Source organism: Pelodiscus sinensis, chromosome 16 (genome assembly GCF_049634645.1).
Source record: "Pelodiscus sinensis isolate JC-2024 chromosome 16, ASM4963464v1, whole genome shotgun sequence".
NCBI lineage: Eukaryota > Metazoa > Chordata > Testudines > Trionychidae > Pelodiscus > Pelodiscus sinensis.
This window is the reverse complement of record NC_134726.1, coordinates 32,528,336-32,554,426: the sequence shown is the minus strand read 5'-3', so window position 1 is coordinate 32,554,426 and position 26,091 is coordinate 32,528,336. Positions and strand designations below refer to the sequence as shown.

General features: G+C 47.1%; 2 protein-coding genes across 6 annotated transcripts in view; one reads left to right on the top strand and one right to left on the bottom strand.

Moving 5' to 3' along the window:
* Window positions 1–1,897, top strand: part of DHRS7B (dehydrogenase/reductase 7B) — a 28,539-nt gene extending 26,642 nt beyond the window's left edge. For all 3 annotated transcript variants that reach the window (XM_006126617.4, XM_006126618.4, XM_075899710.1), the window contains exon 7: window positions 335–1,897. In XM_006126617.4, the coding sequence (XP_006126679.2) occupies window positions 335–540 (206 nt within the window). In that variant the 3' untranslated portion in view covers window positions 541–1,897. The remainder of the gene's footprint in view (window positions 1–334) is intronic.
* Window positions 1,898–9,743: 7,846 nt separating this feature from the next.
* TMEM11 (transmembrane protein 11) lies at window positions 9,744–24,619 on the bottom strand. 3 transcript variants are annotated; one of them, XR_012896192.1, is made up of 3 exons: window positions 11,085–11,364; window positions 10,888–10,999; window positions 10,488–10,625 (listed from the first exon to the last, which is right to left on the bottom strand). XR_012896192.1 is itself a non-coding variant. In XM_075899709.1 (2 exons), the coding sequence occupies exons 1-2, from the start codon at window positions 24,470–24,472 to the stop codon at window positions 10,109–10,111; spliced, it is 744 nt and encodes a 247-aa protein (XP_075755824.1). In that variant the 5' UTR covers window positions 24,473–24,619; the 3' UTR covers window positions 9,744–10,108. The 3 variants fall into 3 exon arrangements, 2 of the variants coding, with proteins under 2 accessions (XP_075755824.1, XP_006126681.1); XM_075899709.1 differs by lacking the exons at window positions 10,888–10,999; window positions 11,085–11,364 and adding an exon at window positions 24,246–24,619 and having other exon boundaries at window positions 9,744–10,625; XM_006126619.3 differs by lacking the exons at window positions 10,888–10,999; window positions 11,085–11,364 and adding an exon at window positions 19,945–23,032 and having other exon boundaries at window positions 9,744–10,625.
* Window positions 24,620–26,091: the final 1,472 nt, after the last annotated feature.

The window sequence follows — 26,091 nt, the reverse complement described above, 5'->3', positions numbered from 1 at the left end:
ATGCACTTGGCATTTATGCAGTCAAATGGCAGCAAGTGAAATTTGAGTTTAACATTGGAGCCTCCATTCATAACTGAATTAAAATGTCTAATAATGTGTCTGGTGGGCCATGTGGTTCACTGGCGGAGAAATGGCTTGGGATCTGGGAGGAGTCTGTCTACTCATGCAAACTCAGTGATCGCACTAAACTTGGGTTTCCAACAATTGGTTTAAAAAACAAGATTCTCATTGACACCAAAACACCATCTGAGCTTGCCTTTCCTGGGGAAATAACCCTTCATACATGAGTGCTTACCTGCTGCTGTCCATCCTGATTTGCATTTGCTCTTTACAGTTATGGACAAGAACACCATTGAAGGCAGAACAGCTGCAGAGGTGGCTCAGGTAGTCCTTAATGCAGTGGGGCAGAAGAAGAAAGAGGTGCTGGTAGCTGGCTTAATGCCCTCCCTGGCTGTTTACCTGCGAACTCTGTCCCCCCGACTCTTCTTCACCTTTATGGCATCTAGAGCAAGAAAGGAGAGGAAAGCAAAGGACTCTTAATCAGAGCTCAGCTCCCACGTGTGTTGACTAGGGAAAGGAGACAAACTCAGGCATCTTTACTTCAAGAAACTAACTGAAAAGGTTGCGCCTTACCATTGTGTAAGCTGGAAGTTCTGTGCAGATCATGGGAGGCTCACGGTGCCAGAAAACAATGCCCCACCTTCACCAAGAGAAAGCCCTCTCTGCTACAGGTGAACTGGCTGAAGCTGCAGGGGATGACACCTGAGAACCATTCCCACTCTCCCCACCCTCATTTTGAGTTATAGTGCTCTCCACTTAGTAGGAACCAGTGTTAGCTAAAGCCAAGCACAGGCCGAGAGATGTTAGCGTTCCCCACATGGTGCTCCCAATGAACTGTAGTCCTCATGTCCGAGTTCTCCAGGAGGCTGCACCTCTTTGATTCCTTGGGTTGGAAGGGTCCCCTGTGCCCCTAGTCCTTTGTACACAGCATCACTTAAGCCAAAACTGTTTGCTGCTGCTTTAAACAACTTAACGCACCCAGGTCTTTTAGGAATGACACTCTGGAAATTTGTACTGGATGGAGCATGACTGACTCATTAAGCCATCTAGGCTCAGATCAGCTTTTGTATTAGCCTTTTCCTAACCTAAAGTATCTTCAGAAAGACAAGCCCACCACTTCAGTGTTCAGCTTCAGGTCATGTGGCTGCCAGGTAAGCAATGAACGCCTATCAAAGGCAGCTGCAGCAACGTGAACCTTTGACTGCAAAACACTCCAACACCCAGCATTGTTCTGCTCCAGGCCTAGAGCAAGGAATCAGCTGTGATCCCTTTGGTACCAGGCAATAAGTCTTGTGATGAAGAACAAACCTCCAGTTAATGGAGGGAGACCCACCTGGTTTTATTTATTTTAAAAGCCATTATATATTAATTTTAACCCATCACCATGAAATAGTGGGGAAGCAGTATCCAACTAAACAACTTCAGCATAGATGCTCCAGGGAGAGGACATTGTATCTGTCTCTTCTCTCATTTTCCCTGTGCCTAATAGTGTCTCGCTCACAGATGGGGGCAGAACTGTCATCCTCTCCCCCAACCGCTGGTTACCAATGAGAGTTAGAATCTGTACCCTACAGGGGGATGATATTGCTCAATTTTTCATTTATCTGATCGAACAAGGGGAGCAGATTCACTTAGCTGCCTTATTTTAAAAAATCCCTGATAGCACAATCGATCCAAACCCAATCCCTGCACTCAGCTACTGTAGTGGGCTCCCTGCTAGCCTGTGTCCTATACTTAGCCTGAATCACCATTGCTGCACCCTACCTCTTCGGCATGTGTCCTGCCTGCAAATGTACCTCAAATGAAGGAAATAAAAATTGTACTCTGTGTCCCTTCAGAGTTTGAAGTGAAATGTTGTGTGCTGAAGCTAATTTGGGGCCATTCCTGTACTAGTGCCCTGTCAAGATGACAGTCTAGAACCATGCACCTTAGTCCCAGCCTCTGCTGGCTTGGACATGGCTTGGGCACAGCTAGTTGCGAAGGGCAGACTTTTGCAAGGGGGAGGGTCCTCAAACACACTTCAGCTACATCTACATTGCACATTGTTGCGCAATAAGATATGCAAATGAGGCACATGGATGAATATCGCCACATCTCATTTGCATAGCTAATGAGCTGCCATTTTTGCAGCACAGGCTTTTGCCCAAGAAGGAGCTGTCTACACTGCTCTTTCTTGTGCAAAAAAAAAAAAAAAAAAACCACCCTTCTTGCGCAGAGCTGTTCTTCCTGAACATAAGCGGCAGAACAGCTCTGCGCAAGAGGGGCTTTTTTGCACAAGGAGCAGCAGTGTAGACAGCTCCTTCTTGCGCAAAAGCCGGTGCTGCAAAAATGGCAGCTCATTAGGTATGCAAATGAGACAGCAATATTCATCCCCATGCCTCATTTGCATATCTTATTGCACAACCATGCACAGTGTAGATGTAGCCTTCAGGTTTTCATCTTAAAGTACTGACCTGCTTCTGCTCTACGGTGCCCAGCACTGAAAGCCCTCACAAAGCATTGCAGCATAGAGCTGGTAAAGTAGGATAAACATCACAACTCCTTGGATGGCTGAAATCACAAACATTTCATGCACAATCTCAGTGCTGAGGTTATGGTTAATGGAAGTGCTTTGATGTACTAACTAAAGCAGCGGGTCTCTCCCAGCTGATTTAAATCCAAGGCATGATCAAGCACTGTTGTCCTTCACTGTTTCCTCCATTGGGAGGGACACTTCCCTTCTACTGAGGGGAACTTGTTCTGTTTGCTAGTTTCAGCTTTCATACCTTCTTGCAGTTGTGTTTTATGGAGCTCTAGCTACACAGCCTGTATGTCATTTAACTTGTTTAGGTCCTTGCACTAGGAGTGGGCCCACAGCAGTTCTTACTCATCTTTCCTGTGGGCACCATCCTCAGCCCCCATAGTCTTGCTCTGCTGGAACCACGACAGGGGCAGCAGGTTTGCAGAAACTTTGGTGGTGCTCAAAGCCTGCACCCCTCTCCTCCCTCAACTTCCTCCCTCCTACCTAAGGCTTGGACAGGGAGGTTGGGTGCAGGCTGTGGATTGGGATAAGGGTGCAGGAGAGAGTGAGGAGGGCAGGATCTGAGAGGGAAAGTGGGGCTAAAGGGAGAGTGGCTGCAGCACTTAACTGTGATATACCCCCCCCCCCATCCCCAGCAGCTTCTAGGTGGGGTAAGAGGAGGCTCATTGTGCACTGCTGCCTGCAGACATCACTCTTGCAGCTTTGCAGGGGCCTCAGGGGCACTTAGGGCAGGAGCAGCACATGGAGCCACACCACTCCTGGGGGGGAGGGCAGGGGAGGCTGCAGGGATACACATGCCAGCAGCTGGGCAGAATGAGCAGCCAGAAGCTCCTCTAACTCCAGGGGAAGGAGAATGCACAGGGGCAAAAGGTGGGGATGGGAGTCATAGCCCCAAACTTTGCTGGAGCCAGGTCTCCGGCCAGGAATTGCCATTACTTTCCTCTTAGAATAATCCTAAGGCTACGGACACTGGAATGACACACCAGGCAGGTGGGACTGTTCCCTCATGACGATCTAGGTCTAGCACTGCACAATGAGATGAATGCATTTACAGAAATATTGTAGCAGCCAGCTGGGATTTTCCACATGATACATAAGACTTTTTCCTGTCCCTCATGACATTTAAGGAGATACCTAGAGCACCCCATGGCAGCTGTGCATCCCACTTGTGGGAATAGCCAGGCAACTAGGGGCTTATCTTGGGGAGGAGGCTGCCCTCTGGGAATCCCAACGCCTGCCAGATGAAAGAACCACACATGCAACCGTTACCAGTCCTACATGCAGGCTTGGGGGTAGCTCTCGTAAGCAGGGCTGGGGCAGAACTTTGCTGGGCTGTAGTCTAGGAGATGGCCACCTGCACAACACATTGCATGATGCAGGTTACGGAACACGCTCTGCACAGTTATCCTCTTAATTTCTCTGGGTTGAATCCTCTACATCCTGTTAACTGAATAAACGAATCAGAAATGGCGGGGGAAGAGGGAGATGGAATCGCCAGTCAGCCCAGCCTAAGGCTCAGTTTCTCTAGTGTCTCCTAGGGTTGATAATCCCATTTCAGGGTAGATCAGAACAAATCATTTCAAGCACAGGCCACTGCTTCATTCACACGTCACTCACTGGGGCTTCTCACTGGCACCAAATTCACTACCAGCCAGAGGACTGTCAAAGCAGTTCTCAGAATATCAAACTAACATGAGAGGCAGGTCGGGCTGTTTCTCCCTACACATGCCATTGTAGAGCATGTTTTCTTTCTTCTCCTCGCCTTTCTATACTACAGGCTTAAACCCCAGCACTGCAACTGCTTAGGGAGAACGTAGAACAGGAAGAATCTATTCCTAGTATACCAGTCAGAATCTTCCCCATTCACCTGAGCTGGCCGCTGGATCCTGCTTTCACTGTTTATGCTCACACACTTCTCTTGTTATTAAAGCCCTCTCTCTGTTTTGCCAGATTCATTGCTGGCTTTCCTTGACACTGCCCTTCTCTAAAATTTAGAGGTCAAATGAAGTATTTCCCCATATCCTCTCATGCCTTGGCTGCAGTGACAACTCTCAGTTACTGTAAAAACTGGAACAATTTCTCACTATAGCAAGTAGAACCAGCTTCCTGTTCACATTTCAGCTTGTAAGGAAAAAAACAAAGCACCCTTTGACACTTTTTAAAATGACTAAACCTCAGATGACATGCACATAGGTCGTGGAGCAGTTTTTAAACTAAGGGCTGGGGGGAAGCTGGTGGGCGCAGAGGAGCACACAGATCGGACAGAGACATCTCTTAGAGGAGGGTTTATTAATAGAGATTATGTTCTAGTAAAGAGGAGAGGATGAAAGATGATAAAGTGTGGGTAAGATCAGATGAGAAAAAAAAATCAAACAAAAAAGTCTAACAGTGTTTCCCAAATAGTGCTCTGTGGAACTCTGGGGTTCCACGAGAACCCAATTGCCCCCCGCTCCACCCTGGAGCCAGACTTAGGGGCAGGTGAGCCAAGCAATTGCCCGGGGCCGCCGGTCACCAGAGTCTTGGGGGCCAACTGGCTTGTGGTTTTTTTATGGGGGGGGGAGGGGAGGTCAACCAGTTTTTCTCAGAGGTTTTTAAGGATTCCATGGCCAAATAAAATTGGGAAACACTGGTATAACATCAGGAAATGGCAGATAAATAGTGACACATTTTTAAAGTGCTTATAAACAAACACTAGAAGTCTAAATAATAAGATGGGTGAACTAGAGTGCCTTGTATTAAAGGAGGATATTGATACAATAGGCATCTCAGAAACCTGGTGGAATGAGGACAATCAATGGGACACGGTCATACCAGGGTACAAAATATATCGGAAGGACAGAACAGGTCGTGCTGGTGGGGGAATGGCACTGTACATGAAAGAAAATGTAAAATCAAACGAAGTAAAATCTTAAAATGAGCCAATAGAAACTCAATAGGTACTAATTCCATGCTCTAATAAGACGACGATAGCAGTAGGGATATATTATCAACCACCTGATGAAGATAGTGATAGTGACTATGCAATGCTAAAGGAGATTAGAGAGGCTATCAAAAAACTCAATAGTGGGGAATTTCAACTATCCTCATATTGACTGGGTACATGTCATCTCTGGATGGGATGCAGAGATAAAATTTCTTGATACCTTAAATGACTGCTTCTTGGAGCAGCTGGTTCTGGAACCCACAAGGGGAAAGGCAATTCTTGATTTAGTCCTAAGTGGAGCACAGGATCTGGTCCAAGGGGTAAATATAACTGGACCACTTGGAAATAGTGACCATAATGTAATAAAATTTAACATCCCTGTGGTGGGAAAGACACCTGGGGGTGTGGCATTTAATTTCTGAAAGGGGAACTACACAAAAATGAGATTAAACAGAAATTAAAAGGTACAGTAACAAAAGTAAAATCCCTGCAAGCTGCATGGAAACTTTTCAATGACACTAGAATAGAGGTCCAACTTAAATGTATACCCCAAATTAAAAAACAGTCAGAGGACCAAAAAAGTGCCGTGGCTAAATAGTCAAATAAAAGAAGTAGTGAAAGATAAAAAGGCATCATTTAAAAAGCGGAAGTTAAATCCTAGTGAGGAAAATAGAAAGGAACAAAAAGTGGTCAAATTAAGTGTAAAAATATAAGCAGAAAAGCCAAAAAGCATTTTGAAGATGTTAGCCAAAAACACAAAAGTAATAGCAAAATATTTTTAAGTACATCAGAAGCAGGAAGTCTGCTAAACAACCAGTGGCCCTTGGACGACTGAGATGCCAAAGGAGCACTCAGAAGATAAAGTCAATGTGGAGAAACTAAATGAATTATTTGCTTGGGTCTTCACAGCTGAGGATGTTAGGAAGATTTCCAAACTTGAACCATTCTTTTTAGATGACAAATCTGAGGAAGTATCCTAGATTGAGGTGTCATTAGAGGAGGTTTTGAAATAAACTGACTTGTTACTGTTAAATTTACCACTGGGACCAGATGGCATTCACCCAAGGGTTCTGAAAGTACTCACATGTGAAATTGCAGATCTATTAACTGTGGTTTGTAACCTATTCTTTAAATCACCTTCTGTACCTAATGACTGGAAGATAGCTAATGTGACGTCAATATTTTAAAAAAGGGCTCTAGAGGTGATCCTGACAATTACAGACTGGTAAGTCTAACATCAGTACCGAGCAACATCCACTCAATGTGCAGCAGCAGTCAAAAAAGTAAACATTCTTAGGAATCATTAAAACAGGGATAGAAAATGAGAGAACATCTTATTGCCTCTATATAAATCATGGCACGCCCACATCTTGAATACTGCATATAGATGTGGTCGCCTCATCTCAAAAAAATATACTGGTATTGGAAAAGGTTCAGACGAGAGCAACAAAAATGATTAGGGGTTTGGAATGGGTCCCATATGAGGAGAGATTAAAAAGACTGGGCTTTTCTTCAGCTTAGAAAAGAGGAGACTCGGGGGATATGATGGAGGTCTATAAAATCATGACTGGTGTGGAAAAAGTGAATAAGGAAAAGTTATTTACTTGTTCCCATAAGAACTAGGGGTCACCAAATGAAATAAATAGGTAGCAGGTTTAAAACAAACAAAAGGAAGTTTTTCTTCACACAGCGCACAGTCGGCCTGTGGAACTCCTTGCCAGAAGAGGTTGAGAAGAGCAGGACTTACTCATGGAGGTTTGGTCCCTCAATGGCTATTAGCCAGGATAAGTAGGAATGGCATCCCTAGCCTCTGACAGAGGCTGAGAATGGGTGACAGGTGAGAGATTGCTTGATTCCCTGTTCTGTTCACTCCCTCTTGAACATCTGGCATTAGTCACTGTTGGAAGACAGGACACTGGCTAGATGGACCTTTGGTCTGACCCAGTATAACTATTCTTATGTTCAGAGTCACCCTAGTAAGGTTTAGTTCCAAATCGTGCAGCCCCCTCCCCTCCTGGGCAAGGAAAGGGGAGACACTGACAGGTACCAGCACTAGAGAATACTTGGCAGTATAAGAAAAGGATGGTCTTGCCAGTCCTCCATGTCAAGCAGGAATCTCTCCTTTTAACAATACTTCTAAAGGATCTAGGTGCAGAAATATACCAGCTCCTTTTGCAGCAGCAAGAAGATCCCATCTACCAACTGGTACGTTCGATGACTTTGATTAAGGCAAGACTTGAGAAACGAGACAACTTGCAGGCTGGGCGCTAGAGATATTAAAAAGCAGTTAATTAGGTAACTGCTAAAAATCTTAGCAGTTACATGGGTCCTGGCTGCTGGCCCCACTCACAAGGAGCCAGCTGCGCTACAGTATAAGTTTTACAGTGTGGGGTGGCAGGCAGCTCCCCAGAAGCAGGGCCGGGAGCTAGCGTGTAACCATTACAGTAATCAATAAGCATGAGCTTATCAGTTAACTGTTTGAACGGTTACACTGTTACACCCCTACTGAGTGCAGACAAAGCATTTATTTCTTCCCCTCCCCCTACCAAAAAAAGTGCAGGCAGCTGCTCATTGTTGCTATAAATAAAACTGCTCCAACATCTTAGCTACTTTTAGCTTTGGATGGAGGTAGCTGTAGAGCAGCTTTCTTAACAGAACAATGGCCCCGGCTTTCACAATGGCCATTGTCTACCAAGGCAGGTAGAGCCAGAAAAGTGAATCTGAGCCCACTCCCTCTAATGTCTCCATTGGGCATTGCTTATAGGCATTTCTAAATCTGAGCATCGAGTTAGCAACTCAAACAAGGTTTGAGTAAGTGTGTGACATTAGCCTATTACCCATTCAACCAGTGTACCTGTGACAAAAGATTTGCCTTCTGACCAGGTGCTTAAATTAAAAACAAGATTACAAATCCCAGACCTCGGCCAAAATAGCCTCCTGAAACTTCAAAGTACTAAGGAGTTTTCTGGTCTCTTGTGCCATAGACAATAAATCAAGGCAAGTTTAGTTTGAGTCTCTCACCTTGTGAGACTCCATTCCAAATGCAGTGCCTCAGCTGTGGAGAGCAATACACTTGTACAGACCCTGTTCTGATTCCAGGGCTTTGTTTTCTAGTTCAGGACAAATATTACAAGCACAGTTGCACTTCGATAGCTGGCCCCGCCTATCATTCTGTCTGGCAGTAGGAGATAGGAGTCTGTTTCTACTCTTTAAACTGAAGTTTTGCAAGACTGGCCAGTTAAAAACAATTTTTCAAGTAGAACAGGATTTTGCCTGTTTCCAGCTAGGAAACAGGGTTTGTGCACTAGGCTGAATTTTTAAATTCTAGATTAGGACAGAATTACTCAGTAATTACTTCATTGTTGAGTAATTGGACTCTTGCACTGATGGGAAGTTCTTCCAGAAGTTACCACCAATACCAAAGGAAGTAAATGATCAGGGCACCTGATGCTAATACTAAAGATTTAAAATTCTGTTTAAAAAGTTAACTTGTTAAACATTATGTTTAACTGGATCCTGTGGTCTGCTCCACCTGGGCTACGCCACAGGGTGGGGGAAGGAGGGCTGTTCCAGTCGAGCTAGGCCTACTGTGCCACACCATGGGTGGTGAGCTGTTCCAGCCAGGCCAGGTGCTGGTTACCCCAGTAAGCATGCCAGTAAAGCAATCAGTTAACCCTTTACATTCCTAGCGAATACTATTTTAATTTCACATAGTGATTGCAGAGATATGTATGACAGTAACAAAATATGATTATGGTGAAGTAATCGCTGCTCCTTTCAGGAGCCCTTAACTCCACTGCAATTTAAGACATATCTACCACACCAAGAGAACTTAATCTTACCCCCAATGGAGATATGCCCACACCAGAGAAGAACCGCATGCAAGTTGAACAGGAAGTGCTTGGCATCAAAAGGAAATTTAGACCAATCCCCACTGAGCTCAGGAGGAAAGTGGCAGGACAGCACAGCAGTCTAAGAACAGAGCATCAGTGCTCGAGTGACCAACTTGGAAATAGATTATCATATATTGTTACAATTGGCACTCTTTGGCAAGAAGCATTGGGGAGGCCCAGGAAGTCATATACCCCATTGCCCACCAAAGCCATCCCTTCGTCAGATTGCAAGTGTATGTAGATTATGAGTATGAATTACCGCGGCTCCCAGGGCAAAATGTTTCAAGTGAAGAGGGGAACCTAACTCCAAAGAGGAGCCACATTAATAGTAAAGAGTGCAAAAGCATTTGAAATTCTCATCTTTTAATGGGCAATGGTAACTTCGGGCTGGTTTTGTGTATACAATTAAACAAGAGAGTTAAAGGTTCCCCCCCCAAAAAGTCACACCCCCTTTTCTTCCATCAACATTCCACTGCTGGATTCAACTCCCACAGCCTAGCATACACCTCTTAAGTCACCGCAGATCCACATCTCAAGAGTAATGAAGAACTGAAAAACCTTGGTGCACCAATGATGTGTTATTTTAAAAATAACAACTCTATTAAACCCAACGCCTTCCCAGTCTCCACTGCTTTTCAGAGGGAAAAAAAATGTTACTGTGGGAGTCTTAATACACTTTGTCTTTGTGGGTTTCTCTTTTCCCTATTGAAGTCATACAACGTAGAGTTCATAGATCTTCTTTACACAGTACACCAGGGCAGCGAGTGCTATCGTGTTATGCAGTCTCTTTCTGTGCAGATCATCCTTTCTCACCAGCACTACAGGAGTGGAGGAGGTGAGTGTATGCAGGGGCAGGCGGGAAAGTTTATAGGCATCATACTCTACTTGGTACTTGCAGCAGGGGTCGAACTGCCAGGAGATACCGTAGAGGGTGCAGCAGGCCATGCTCAGCACGCCGGCCGGCAGGGAGATGTAATGGGAATAATCTGCTCGAAGTGCCAGTGGGGTGACAAGACAGGCAGTGCCTGCTAGGACAGCGGTCTTGTGCAGGCAGTTCCCCACTGTGATCCAGCGAGCGGTCTCATCCCCGATGCGAGTGGGTTCTATCACTATGTATTTGTACTGTGCTTCCAGAGCCTGCTCCAGCTCATACTCAAACTGGTCCTGAGCATTCTCCCCATTGTAGATTTCATGCACAATGTAACACTCCGTGGAGCCCACGGTGATCCTGTTAACAGGAAAAACAGAATTAAACACAAGAGCACAGAAATCACCTTTCTTCTACATTAATCCAGGTATCTTGGAACATGGGGAAACTGAAAATTGAACACAGGTCAGCACCTCAGGGTCATGTGGCCTCTGCCTCTCCCCTCAACAAAGTAGTTACTTTTTCTGCTCAAGACTCATGTAAGAGCAGCTGATCATCCAAGGGAAACAAACTCTCCTCCAGGATTACTTACACGTTTTACATACAAGTGAACTTTACTTGCCTCACTTTGGGGAATTAAGAACTTAAGAAAACAAGATCTTGGGACTGGTTGAATCCTTCTGAAACAGATTTCCCCACTTGACTTCTGCCATCACGGACATAACAGTTCGCTGCTGTGGAGATAGTGCCAATCAGCATATTTAATTTCTAATAGGGCTCAACCAATTTTTTTTTTTTTTTTTATTTTTTTTTACTTACTAACTGATGCAGGCAGAGGAGTCGGCACTATGAACGGCCAAGCTTTAGTGGTCTCAGGGCTCAACCCTGGCGAAGTTTAAGCACTGGTGTCAGCGTCACAAAGAGGAGACTGGCAGATGATGGCATGAGCCACCAATGGAACAAAACTGAATACGAATACAAGTTGTCCCCTCAACGAAGGTGTTGCAAATTTTCAATGAAACACGCATTTTGTCCATCCTCTTTCCTGGCACAAATCAGTACAAAAATCAAATCCAGGATAATCCCCACATTTCCAGATCCGCACCTCCACCATGTCAGCTCGAGAACCAACCGCGACGCAGCCTACACTCCGGCTTGCTATAAGACTAACCAATTTGGGGGATTCAACCTGTGGTAAAATAAGGAATGACACAAATTTGTAGTTAGAGAAGTGACAATAGAGCAGAGCTGGGCACAATGTGGCCCGGGTCCACATGCCACTTGGATCCGGCCCGCAGACTATATCTGTCCGTTTTCCATTTGTGCCCTGCTGCCCATGCCACCGAATTTCCAGACAGTGGCTCAGGCAGCAAGACCCTATTTAAATGGCTCATGGCTCCCAGTCATGGTGCTACCCCAGCAGGGGCCAGAGCCAAGAGCCCTTTAAATAGCTACAGAAATCCTGGGCAGCTGCGAGGCAATGTGGTAGTGGCGGAGCCATGTGCCCTTTGTTGTATTTTTAATTCAAAGCCTCCGGCCCCAGACAATGCTGGAGAGGGAGGCTAGTTCCCCAGCCCCACCCCCTTCCATGCCAGGCCCGGCCCCTTCCGAGGGTGGAGCTGGCCTGTGACCATGTACTAAAATTCATTAAGTGCCTCGCCCCCCGCAAAAATTATTGCCCACCCCTGCAATAGAGCATCAATCAGAATTTGTTAGCACATTCAGTCCCTTCCTTTTGCTACAGTAGGAGGCAACAGAGGAAAGAGGCATCTTTTACTGCTGCAACACTGGTTAAATCATAAGGAACAAATGCTCGCATTACTCTGGAGCAGTCTCCCTACTCTTACCACCCGCATGTGCTAGGTAAGTTCTGTACACTCAGGGTACGTCTAGACTGCATGCCTCTGGCGACAGAGGCATGTAGATTAGGCTACCCAACATAGTAAAATGAAGCGGCGATTTAAATAATCACCGCTTCATTTAAATTTACATGGCTGCCGCGCTGAGCTGACAAATAGCTGATCAGCTGTTGGTCGGCTCAGCGCTGTAGTCTGGACGTGCTGGTGTCGACATCAAAGGTATTTGTCGACCACACAGGTATGCCTCCTGGGATGAGGTTTACCTGGGTGGTCGACAAATACCTTTGATGTCGCCACTCGCGCGTCCAGACTATCGCGCTGAGCCGACAAATAGCTGATGAGCTGTTTGTTGGCTCAGCTCGGCAGCCATGTAAGTTTAAATGAAGCAGCGATTATTTAAATCGCCGCTTCATTTTACTATGTCGGGTAGCCTAATCTACATGCCTCTGTCGCCAGAGGCATGTAGTCTCGACGTACCCGCAGACTGCACATTTCACACAAGATCACTAGCTCTTGGTAAAACAGCTGTAGGTAGCATGGATTAGTTTCCAGCTTCCTGCTCCTCAGCAGCATCTAGTCCTTTATCTTCTTACTCCAAAGTCCACAGATATGTTCACTTATCTGTGAAGTAGCCTCACAAATGCTCTGCTCCCTGACTGAGAAAGTAAAACAGAGCAAATGGCATTGTCTGTTTACACAGGATGAATTTTACCTCATTAAAAAACTCATTTTAATATGCTCTGATAAAAACCTGCATCCCAAGCACACCAGTTCCTGAAAATACAGTTATTGTGCAAATTCCTTTAGCAGACCAAGAGCAATCAGTACACATTATTGACCTACTCACAGCAAAGGAATCAGTGCTGATAGAACTTGGGTTCAGTAAGTTATATTTGGCAATGGAAAACTCTGCAATGGAGAATGAAACTAACACTTCTTTTTTGTTCCAGTCATACAAAGATACTAGCTGTTCTCACTGGAAATGGCAAAGGAAGAGAGGATACATGTTTGCAAGCTGCTCTAGCACCAGACATTACCCTTTAAGTGCAGCTTTTTTCACACTGTAAAGGGTATTGTGCACAGGCCACCTGTAATCAAGAAGATTGTTAAATTACAGGCTGTTGCCTGAAGTAGCTTGTTTACAGCGAATGGTGACAACAATACCAAGCAGCGGGAGCAAAGATTTATCAGCCTCCTTTTTAAGAAACAATGATCTGTTTCTGTGTCTGGTTGGTATTTATATAAACCTGTAAGCAAGGTTTTTCTTTTAAGCCAGACACTGAGCATTCTCTGATTTAGGGATGTTACAATTAGATCAATCAAATAGTCGATGGAATTTCTATTGACTATTTGATTAGTCGATAAGGGCACTTCCACTTTGAAATGTAGCGAGACGCTGCTGGGCCCCAGCAGGGGCTCTTGTGCATTTCAGACTGAAACACTGCATGGAGCCTGGGGCCAGCAGAGGACTCAGAGTCCCCCACTGGCCCCAGGATCCATGTGGCGCTTCCACTTTGAAATGTACAAAGGGTACTGTACCACTGGTTGAGAAACACTGGGCTAGCAGATCAACCCCTTCAGCTTGTCCATTACTCAACCTCGCAGTAGGGATGCTAGCAAATGTTTATTTTTGTAAATGTGTAGCGATGAACTTTCAGCTATTACAGGTTTACAGGTGGGAGTGGGGGGCAGACAGGAGACAGTGCTTATGGGGAGCTAAGAGATAACCTAATTTCTCTGTCCAAATAGAGTCAAACCTATTGGTGGGTACAAGGTAAAGTTAAATCTTTTCACCGGCAGTTTCCCCCTCTAGTAAGTCCTGAAGATGTTTTAAGGGTTAGTGCAGCCAGGACAGAAGAATTTTCAAATCCATTTCACAAGGCATCTGGGATGGCAAGATATTTATCAGAGCTGTTTTTTACCAGATTAAAATCAGAGTTTTTAATCACCCCAGAAAAAACTATTTAGTTCCAGGTTAAGGCATTTTCTACTTCAAAAACTGTTTAGTTAATACACATCACATTACTTTGTTTTAATTACATATTTAAATTGTGTTTACACTAGGGATATTACATATCAGGTAATTAAATAGTCATGTAACTGCATGAAATCTTAGCAGTTATATGACTATGCGATAGCCTCTGGGAGTGGGGTGGCAGCCAATGCACTCCCGGCCCCACACCTGGGGAGCCCTCTGCAACCTCATGCTGCTGCCCGATAGAGAGGGCAGCAGTGTGGGGTGGCAGCAGCCCTTGTGCGTGGGGGGGGTCCGAGCACCCCACGGACAGAGGCTGCTCCATGGAATGCGGAGCAGCCTTTGACTGCAGGGCACTCGGACCCCCACCGCAGACAAGGGCTGCTTCTGCAAAGCAGCCTCTGCCCGTGGTGAGCCCAGGCTTGCTGTAGAATCATAGAATATTAGAACTGGAAGGGACCTCAAAAAATCATCGAGTACATTCCCCTGCCCTTATGGCAGGACCAAGCACCATCTAGATCAGTGGTCTCCAACTTTTTTACACCAAAGATCACTTTTTAAATCTCAGAACAGATGAAGCTCTACTGCCCCGCCCCTTTCTTGAAGCCCCACCCCTTTCTTGAAGCCCCACCCCTTTCTTGAAGCCCCACCCCTTTCTATTCTCCTCCTGTCCATCACTTGCTATCCCCAGCCCTTACTTACACACTCTTATAAACACTTTATTTTTAAATTATGCAATATATAAAATTAAAATCACGTGTTTATAGTTATGAAGTAAATGGGTCTGTTTTTTATTCATGCTATTTAAATCTAAAATGAAGCATTTATAATTATACATTTTGTGGGGACAGAGTTCTGCGGCTGGGGGCAGGGGAGAGGGAACAGGGTGCTGGGAGGTCAAAGGACAGGGTGCTGCAGCAGGGGACAGGGTGCCAGTGGGGACAGAGTTTGGGGAGTAGAGACGGGAATGGGGACAGAGTTCTGTAGCTGGGGACAGGGAGTGGAGTCTGGGGAGCGGGGGCAGGGTGCCAGTGGCAGCAGAGTCACCTGCATCTGCCTCCTCCCAGGATTCTCTCTCCCTCCCCCCCCCCCACGGGAAGCTGGCACATGCCTCCTCTGGGCCCCCCGCGGCGCAGGGAAACCCCGAACATGCCTGCCCCGGGGCTAATCCCCGCCTCCCGCAGCAGGGCCAAACCCCCGCGGGAGCCTGCCTCGGGGGCAACCCCCCCCATTCCGCGGCGGGGTCAAACCCCCGCGGGAGCCTGCACCAGGCGCAACCCCCACCCCTCCCTCAGCAGGCCAAACCCCCCTCCCGCGGCGCGGCCAACCCCCGCGGGCACCTGCCCCGGGGCCAAACCCCCCTCTCACGGTGCAGCACGGCCAACCCCCTCCTGCAGCATGGCCAACCCCTGCGGGCGCCTGCCCCGGGGTCAAACCCTCCTCCCACAGTGTGGCCCGGCCCGGCCAACTCCCTCCCCTCCCGCAGCATGGCCAAACCCCGGGGCCAACTCCCGCTCCCATGGCGCAGGGAAACCCCTGCGCCCAACTCACCCCTCTGGCGCCGGCGGCGCAGGGAAGCCTCCGCACTCCTCCTCCAAGGCAAACGCCCCCTCCTCCAGCACGCAACAGAGCTGTGGGAGGGGGAGCAGCCTGCGCACTTCCGGAATTCCCGGAAGTGACGCGGGCTTCAGAGAGGACTTCCAGCACTACACTAGAGGTAGGTAATGCAGAGGGGAAAATGAGGGGCGGGGTTGCCTGAACGCCTCGCGATCGACTGGTCGAGGCCTCGCGATCGACCAGTCTATCGCGATCGACGGGTTGGTGACCACGGATCTAGATCATCCCTGATAGATTTCTATCCAACCTGCTCTTAAATATCTCCAGAGATGGAGATTCCACTACTTCCCTAGGCAATTTATTTCAGTGTTTAATAACCTCCCGGCTGCAGTTTAAGCCCATTGCTTCTTATCCTATCATCAGAGGCCAAGGAAAACAATTTTTCTCCCTCCCCCCTGTAATACCCTTTCAGATACTTGAAAATGACTGTCATGTTCCCTCTCAGTCTTCTCTTTTCTAAACTAAACAAGCCATGGACAGAGGCTGCTCTGCGTGATGCAGAGCAGCCTCTGTCCATGGAGTGCTCGGGCCTGCCACAAACAGAGGCTGCTTCATGGCAGCCTCCCCTGTACCTTCCTTCCCACTCCGCACTGCTGCCTCCGATAGCCTGTTAAGCTATCTCCCCTCAGCACCGACTCCTGCTCCCCCCCGTTGCTGCCTCTGATACAGAGGCAGCGGGGGGGGGGGGGGGAGAGAGAAAATGTATGTAGTCGACAGAATTAACCAATAAGCCTAGGCTTATCAGTTAAATGTATATTCGACTAGGTTACAGTAGAGTACTCGAGTCAAAACCATTGTATTGTACAAAGACAATAATAATCCAGAGTTGTAGGCTTAAAGTGTTAAGCACTCAGAGGGAGGCAGACTTGCAGACTACCAAGCCTAACTGGCCATCCAGCATTCTGTAGCAGATGACCATCTTTGATGTAGATAGACAGACTGAGGCCATTTCTGTTTTTAACAGATTCATCCAAAGTTTGAAAAGATTCGTTCTATGCTTACTGAACCAGTTGGACATGGATACATTTATTTTTCCCACTTTGAACCAATTTACCAGAGCTATGCCAGAAACTATTTTTTTCTGGTAAACTGCTCATTCTGGAAGGCACACGTGAGATGTAGGCTTTGTGAAACAACAGCAAGTAGTTCTGCCTACTTGGTTTTGGGTGCTGGCTTCAATCCAGCTTCAAGGGAAACTTATGCTGAAAGCTGTTTTCAGCAATGGTTCAGATTCCTAGCTACAAGCAAGGCTCGTTACTTTCATCAGAAATGCCATGTCGACCAACTGGCATTACAGGAAATGTTTAGGTTGAGAGAAGAATCCTACCTTCCTATAATGCTGTGTGTTGTTCAAATTAGGGCCACTCTCAGATTGGAGCAGACCAACCCAGCTATAGAATTTCACCCCAGCTCAGACTCCCAACACTTAAGGCTTCAAGTGATTTCTTCCCTTCTCAGAATCCTTCTAGTCCTTGAAGGAGCTCTGAATAACTTTTCCCCTTCCCTTGCCTTCCTTTCCCCACACTTTATATATCCTCATACACCTACTTAGTCAATAGCCTTCCAGTCAAGGAAAATAAGTCAGGAACCCAATTAAGCACTTTGGAAAATAAGTTTATTTAAGCCTTCCTCTCTCTTCCAGAAGATGTATGTATTCTTGGGCTCAAAACATGATGCTTAGGAGCAAAAATAAGCCAAGTAAAACTTGTTCCACATAAGAGAGACGGAGTGAAACAGAATGAGACATGCACCCCTGAAAGCCCCTGGCCCTAGGCAGTATGCTTGTGGCTCTAAGCACAGCAGCTGCTGACCCCTTGACTCAATAATCCTTTGCAGAGCAATTTACTCTTTCAGACAGTGCTCCAGATGCAATTATCTATCCTGCACTGACTAATAATCCCAAAACCAAATGATGGGGGGAGCACGTATGAGAAATTAAACAAGAGCAATTGAGAGGAGACAATAACGTGAACAAAAATTACACATGGGGCAAATACAAGTTCTGGCACATGGGAAGTTCAACTCACTGTGAGTCACTCCCATACACGAGGGACTGGAAACAGATGGGAAGTCGAAGTTCCTTTCCTGAGAAATAGTTCTACAATTATACAAAAAAGAAAAATCCAAACAATGTATAGTGTCCCCTTAAAGGGAAGACCACTGAGAACCCTGTCCACAGGAATTACTAGAACTCATTGACATGCAGAACAAGGGTTCTTGCCTCAGAGATTTCAATAATAAAGACTAACCAAATTGATTTTCCATGACAAGGCCTTTCCTTTGAACAAAACAGCACACAGGGGAGTCTCTGAAGTATGCATTTTGGAAAAGCCACCACCACTGGAAAAGCAGCCAGGGTTTAAGCACTGTCAGTGCCGTGCTCGTGTCAACTTAGTTGGGAGAACTGATAATTTTTTCTTAAAAGTGAGATAAATCAATGTCAGAGAAGGTCCATGTTCAGACATCATTATATGGATGCCTCACAGCCAAAGGCTGGATGTATTAGTTAAAAAGCAGGTGTTAAACTGGGCAAATTTAAATGATTTTCTAGGGCCATACTTCTAAGGAGGAAGGGCTGTGCTAGTTGTGTGGCTTGTATCTTGTATACTATTTGCATATCACCACTTGATGAATCCCATTCCCTGTGATTTAAGCATCTCATTCCTGCTGCATGGCTTTTTAGTGCCTGTGTGAAAAAAGACTGAGGAATGCTCTTTTCTGATGGCTCAGTAGATTAAATGGCTTTTGTTGCTAGCTTTAAAAGATGATTTACACTGATTTCCATACTGGCAGGATTATAAACAATGCAGCTCAGTTGCTGATACAGCAACCAACAGCAAGAGGGGCAGAAATGCCCATGTTAACCACATGGTAAGGCTAAAATAGGGATGTAAATGGGTAACCAATCAACTGGTTACCAGGCAAGCATCACCCTTAATGGGTGATGCTTACCGAGTAATGGTTAACTGTTACCTGGGAATGGCCTGCCACAGGCGGAAGGCTGCTCCAGACCTGTGAGGCTGCCAATGGGCTTGGAGCTGGCAGCCCAGTGCAGGGTCTGAAGCAGCCGCTGCCTACGGCATGGGGGCCACTCCAGGCCTCCCGCCCCTGTTTAATTAGTTAACTAGTTAAACATTTAACTGGTTAAACAAAAACAGGATTTTACATCCCTAGTTTAAAGTTAAATTTGAAATGTATTCCCTTACTGAAAATATCACAGGATGCACTAAGGAGGCATTGCAGCTAGCTACACATTAGATATTCAGGAAATTTCCCAGGTATGGTTCCTAGATCTGCCCTCTCTCGGTCTCCCCTAAAAAGTTAAAAAGCCCCTGGTGGCCATCTAAATATCATAAGGTGCTTCCTACAGTACCCCATAGCCTGTTTTTGCAGTCTCTTGGTCACAAACACACAGTCTGTTTCTCTCTCACCACACATACTTTCAATACAAACTTGGCAGGTTCTGGCATAGGTATTTGTCAGAATAAGCCATTCACACCTTACTCTCCTGCATCCAGCTCTGCTAAAAATGAGATCCAGGACACTGTCCTGGAAGAACTCTCTCAGCATCCTCCTCCAGCTAGCCGCTGAAAATGGAAGGCAGTTAGCCTTGACACCAGTGGGTTCTGCCCCTGACCTCCATAGAGGCCCCATCCCTGTTCCATGACAAACTTTTAGCTAGGAGTTTTACATTCTGACCTCTGGATGTCTGAGAAGCATCTCCACTCTTGATCAGAAGTATCCCCAAGTACACCATTCACAATTTCTTTCTTGCATTTATTGTTTAAATTTCAGAACCCCTTTTATATATGATGTGTGAACTCCAGGTTATCTTTTTGAAAGATAGGATTGCTCAGGGACAGCAGAATACTTGTAGTTCCACTATTCAAAGAGAGGTTTGTTTACTGGGAGTAAACAATACTAGGCAGAAATTCATGAGACCTGCAAACACAAAGAAACCTGTTTGGGTGGTGATTGAAAAAGATGGGCTTCCTACCACGTGATAATGCTTGTGATATGAAAAACTTATATCACATGCAACATGCATAAAAGAAATGAGTATTCAGTGCAACTAAGGACTGAAGGCTCGTGTGTGAATGAATACCAATACAGCCACATCACGGGTGGCCAAAAGCACACAGTGTCTGACATCGTTAGAGTCGCAACCTAACCTAAATGAGTCAGTACTGTGTGGACAGGCCACATTCAAGAACATGAATGAACTAACCTTTTATTTCTAGATCTGGGTTCAACTCTTGTTACTTTCAACATGAAAAATGAGTTGTGGTCTCATCTGAATCCCCAGTGGAAAAATTCCACATCACAGAGTTCTTTGTGAGTGCAGACTCTGCAAAAAGCCAACAACAATTTGACAAATTGTCTACTTCAGTTCAGGAAAGGTTCAGAACGTGGCAGGGGTACTCCACAGGAGAACTGATGTAGCATGACAAGCTTTCCTTCTAGCATGGTCCCACAACATTCTTGACCCATGACTATCAGCATCTCAGCATCCAGGCAATGTTCAACCACAACTTTCAGAAAAAAATAATCCATATAGTGCAAACAAAGAGAACAAGAAACAACAGCACAGAAGCAAAACAAAATTTCCATTCAAGGGACACAACTTAAATGCAATTAGATTATAGCCAAATAATGAATTCTGCTATTTAGTGCTCTTCAAAAGAGGGTAGGGGGTGGGAGGCAGAGCAGTGAAAACGAGAACGAGACCTTCAGAGCTGCAGTGATAGAAGACAGCATCCACCACCAAAAACGTTGCAATACCATTGCACACTGAAGAAACACAAGTTTAAGTTTAACAAAGAGTAATGGAAACACATCAATCTCTGCTCCAAACAAGTGGATTACTGGAAATCCAAGCAGCACACACTGTGAAAGGAAAGACCTTTAAGATTGCCCAGAAGCCAGTCTACATAGTTGGGATGACATTAAAGCTGTCTTATCGCATTGTTCTTTTTGTGCTGTACAAGTTTGTTAGAACATTTCCCCAGGGAACAAGTAGCATTCTGTTTTGTGCTCCAAGTGGTCAACGTGCAGAATTTTAGACCAGAACTCCAAGTGCACACAGTAGCTGTTCTTCATGATAAAATGCTTTGGGCTACGGATTAACAATTCCTGCTAGATACTCTGCATAAAGAGTGTCTTTGGAATGAGGAAGGGAAATCGGTAGTTAGTAGTTTTCTCTTTAGTCTGTTTTTCAGTATTTTGTTTAACTTTTAACCACTATCATAAACCAGCCCAGAATCAACAGCTAAATGCATCTGACGAAGTGGATCTTTGCTCAGGAAAGCTTATGCCCAAATAAATGTTAGTCTTAAAGGTGCCACAGGACTCGTTGTTTTAGTTATTGGATGACCATCCTTAGCCATATGCACCACAAATAAAGTATAATTTAGTAGTGTCCTAAGAGACCCTCCATGTATCAATCAGATCTTTTATGGTGGGATATGGTCTCCACATTATAGCTGCCAGTCCTTTTTTACATCTGACCAACTTTCATAATGTTGGACAGTATTTTATTGACTCGCTATTCCCTTGACATTATCCCATAACATACACTCCTTTTACACTAGCTGGCTGACAGCTACAAACTGAGCTACAGAAATACCTTAGAACAGCTCTTTGATGAGAATGCTGGATCCGTGTGCTCAGTAAGAATTTGTTTTTGAACAAGAATCATATTCATGAACTTAAGAAAATTTTATTTACAATGTATATTCACACTATCCTCTGATGATCACATCCATCACCACTGCCTTGTACAAAAACTGCGTTCCCAATACCGTACAAAATAGGCAGGTGTGACTTGGAAAAGGATAGCAATTGGGAGTCTGGCAGTGGATATTTCCAAGTCTACAAAGGGGGAACACCATCACTTACCTAAGAAGATTTACATTAAAAGCAGATGATTTACTATACAAAATTACTTGGAAGGGGAATTGTCTTACATCTAATAAAACTAGCTTTTGCCAGGTTTGTATTGGGAGGAAGCACATAGAAGTGGTTAGGGGTACAGTAATTCCTCATTTAACACTAAAGATGCATTTCTGAAAATGTTCGTGCTAAGCGAAAATGTGCTATGCGGGGTCAATTTTCCCATTAAAAATAATGGAAAAGATGAGGGTGCAAAGTCAATTTTTGTTGATGTTCAGTCATTAACGTCAGCATTAGATGTCTAGCAACACAAAATATCTAGCAACACAAGTCGCCACGGTTTGTTAAAACACAAAGATAAACACGTGAGTGACCGGAAGAGCGCTGTGACCATGTGTATTCACCCGCTCATGCGTATTACCACTGTTTTCACCAACTTATACTGCCGCACAAAGTAGTCCGCCACTTGATTATTTTCAGGTTATTTCAAGGACAGCCGTGTTATTCAAAAAACGTTCACCTAAAAAAAATTGAGCTATTGCAAAAACATGTTAAGTGGGCACGTGTTAAATGAGTAATTACTGTACTCTACTCAGATGTATTATCTTCCTGTGTCATTTCTGTGCATATTTTGATGCCCAATCCCCCTCCCACTCTTTATAAAAGTTAGGATCATATTAAAACTTCAAAACAGGTCAATGAGGCAAGTAACACATTTGCTTTTGCAAAGCACTCAAAGTACCTCTATTTACAACATTATCAACACTACCTAAGGCTGTCAGAGACTTGAAATTGGGCAGTAGAACAAAGGAGTTTTCTATTTCATAAAAAGACAGCTGCTTTCAAAAGCTGCTGGTTACACTAGCTAGCAGTAGGATGGGCAAAAAGGAGATGCCCAAGGAAGGGGTTACAGGCTTGAACCAAAAGTTTAAAAAATTATGCATGCAGATTTTAAGGTAGTGCAACAAGATTTCTCTCTTTCCTGTCTTTAAAGTTAGGCTCCCATACTTCTACAGCTACTCTGCAGGTAGCTCCACCATGTCCCAGTTGCTCATTCATCCTGACAGAGGGAGAAACAGAGCTGGTGACCAAACATGCATTTCAGAGAGCTCTTTGTAAGTGCAGAGACAGCAAGCCACAACCACCACCAGAGCAGGCAGGCCAATTTCACACCCATCTCTCTCTCTCCCCCTAAAATAACTCTGCAGCCTCCAAATCCAGGGAATAAAACAGCAAAATCCTACACACACAAGCCACTCAAGCTGCATTAAGCACTTTCCAAAGAGAGGTCACTCTGAAAGTCTTCTGCTGCCTTCACAGCCTTTAGCATAGGTCTAAGCGAGCGTCCCATCCCCAGACAGCTCGGACCCCTGAGCTCGGCCATGAGGCACCGTTCGCCCGAAGGGTTAAAGCCACCTCGGGTAACGTGCGGATTTGCACTGACCTTCCCCCAGCCCGCTTCCTCCCATTCCCTCCCTCGGCGCTCCTCATCCCCGGGGAAATTTGTCCCCGGCCAAGGCACGGCAGCTGGAGCCAGCTGCAGCCCCTGCCCTCCCCGCAGCAGCTGGGCTCTGCCCTGGATTTACCCGCAGGCTTGGAGCTCTCGCAGCCCAGCGCTTAGCGCGCTCTGGCAGATGGTGGCTTTGATTCCTCCCACCGCTGCCCGGCCTCCCTTCCCTTCCAACCAGCCTCCCCATTTCCCGCACTCGCGTGTTCTCCCCCCCCCCATGAACCCTCCCCCCGCAACTCCCTCACTGGCCCGCTCTCCTCTCCCCCCCCCCCCGCAACTCCCTCACTGGCCCGCTCTCCTCTCCCCCCCCCCCCCGCAACTCCCTCACTGGCCCGCTCTCCTCTCCCCCCCCCCCCGCAACTCCCTCACTGGCCCGCTCTCCTCTCCCCCCCCCCCCCGCAACTCCCTCACTGGCCCGCTCTCCTCTCCCCCCCCCCCCGCAACTCCCTCACTGGCCCGCTCTCCTCTCCCCCCCCCCCCGCAACTCCCTCACTGGCCCGCTCTCCTCTCCCCCCCCCCCCCGCAACTCCCTCACTGGCCCGCTCTCCTCTCCCCCCCCCCCCCGCAACTCCCTCACTGGCCCGCTCTCCTCTCCCCCCCCCCCGCAACTCCCTCACTGGCCCGCTCTCCTCTTCCCCCCCCCCCCCGCAACTCCCTCACTGGCCCGCTCTCCTCTCCCCCCCCCCCTCCCGCAACTCCCTCACTGGCCCGCTCTCCTCTCCCCCCCCCCCCTCCCGCAACTCCCTCACTGGCCCGCTCTCCTCTCCCCCCCCCCCTCCCGCAACTCCCTCCCTGGCCCGCTCTCCTCTCCCCCCCCCCTCCCGCAACTCCCTCCCTGGCCCGCTCTCCTCTCTCTCCCCCCCCCCGCAACTCCCTCCCTGGCCCGCTCTCCCCTCCCCCCCCCCGCAACTCCCTCCCTGGCCCGCTCTCCCCTCCCCCCCCCCCGCAACTCCCTCCCTCTCCTCCTCCCTTCCCCTCCCCCGACCTGCACCCCCTCACTCCACCGGGCTCCCCCTCCCCTCCCGTCCCGCTCAAGGCGGGGAGGGGCTGCCCCCTCACCCACCCGGACCAAGCCGGGGCCCGATGTGGCGGCGCCCCACGGTCCCACCCGCCCGGGCAGGCCTCACCTCTCCCTGCCGCTGCTGGGGCCAGCGCGCTTCCTTCCCCACGCCGCCATCTTGGAGACACTCGGCTCGCAAATGTCTCTCCGCCGACGGGGCCCTAGTGCGAGCCCGCGCTTGCCGGGAAGTGTAGTCCGGACCCGGGGGCCACAGCCACGGCAGGAGAACGTCCGCCGCCAAGGCGGCCTACAACCCCCGCCATGCTCTGCGCCGCGCAGGGGCTCCTGGGACATGTAGTCCTGCGGGAGACAGGGCGGGGTCGTTTCCCAGCTAGGGAGGCGCTGAGCGGTGCTGGAGAGGCCCCAGCCCTGAGCTCAGTCCCAGGCCCTCCCCATAACCAGCCAGTCTCCGCAGGGGAATACCCCGGGAAGCGGCGAGGGGATGGACTACATCTCCCACAAAGCACCCGGGCAACCTCCACGTGGGGCTCTACGGCTGGGGCAGGGTGGAGTCCCCTATAAAAGCCTCCCCCTCCCCCACTTCCGGAGCTGTGTTAGCTGGGTAGCCTCCAGCCACTGGCTGAGGTCGCTGGGTTCAGAGAGGGTCCACCCTGTGGGATTCAGCCCTGGCCCAGTGGTAGATTTAGGGGTAGCAGGGCCCTATGCTCAGCTCCATTTTTGCCCACAGTGAAAAACATGGAGACCTGGGAGATGGGTTGGGAATGGGAGGGAGCGTGGGCTATAACAGCAGAGGTAAAGGAGGGACAAGGCAGAACTGGGGGCAAAATCAAAACAGTATCTTATATGTCTGAATATAAATACAAGAAGGCTATGTCCACATTGCGCATTCTTGTGCAAGAAGATATGTACATGAGGCGTGGCGATGAATATCTTTTTGAGCTACCATTTTGCGCAAGGTGCTTTTGCGCAAGAAGCAGTCTACACTGCTCCTTCTTGCACTAAGCCCCCCCCCCCCTTCTTGTGCAAGAGCCATTCTGCCTGAAAATAAGCAGCAGAACGGCTCTTGGGCAAGACTGCTCCTTCCTGCACAAAAGCCCCTTTGCGCAAAAATGGCAGCTCATTAGGTATGCAAATAAGGTGTGGTGATATTCATTTCTGTGCCTCATTTGCATATCTTCTTGCCAAGAATGTGCAATGTAGACTTAGCCCAAGTGTGGGGAATAAGGAGGAAGAACTTGAAGTGCTAATAAATAAACATAACTATGACATAGTTGGTATCACAGAGGCCTGGTGGGATAATACACATGATTGGAATATTGGTATAGAAAGGTACAGCTTGCTCAGGAAGGATAGGTGGAAAAAAAAGGGAGGAGGTGTTCTTACATATTAAGACTGTATGTACTTGGACTGAGGTGGAGATGGACATAGGAAACAGATTTATTGAGAGTCTCTGGGTTAGGTTAAAAAGGGTAAAAAACACTGGTGATGTCATGCTAAAGGTCTACTACAGACCACCTACCCAGGCAGAAGTGGTGGATGAGGCTTTTTCTAAACAATTAAGAAAATCATCCAAAGCCCAGGATTTGGTGGTGTTGGGGACTTCAACTATCCATACGTTGAGAAACGATCACAGCAGGGCATAGACTATCCAATAAGTTCTTGGGCTGCATTGGAGACAAATATTTATTTCAGAAGGTTGAGAAAGCTACTGGGGGAAAGCTGTTCTAGATTTGATTTTAACAAATAGGGAGGAACTGGTTGCAAATTTGAAAGTGGAAGGCAGCTTGGGTGAAAGTGATCATGAAATCATGGAGTTCATGATTCTAAGGGAGGGGTGGGCAATAATTTTTGAAGGAAGGGCTACTTCAAACATTTTTGAAGTGGTTGCGGGCAGTGCCAGAAGGGGTGGGGCCTCAGACTAGGGTTGCCAGATAGTTTCACGAAAAATACTG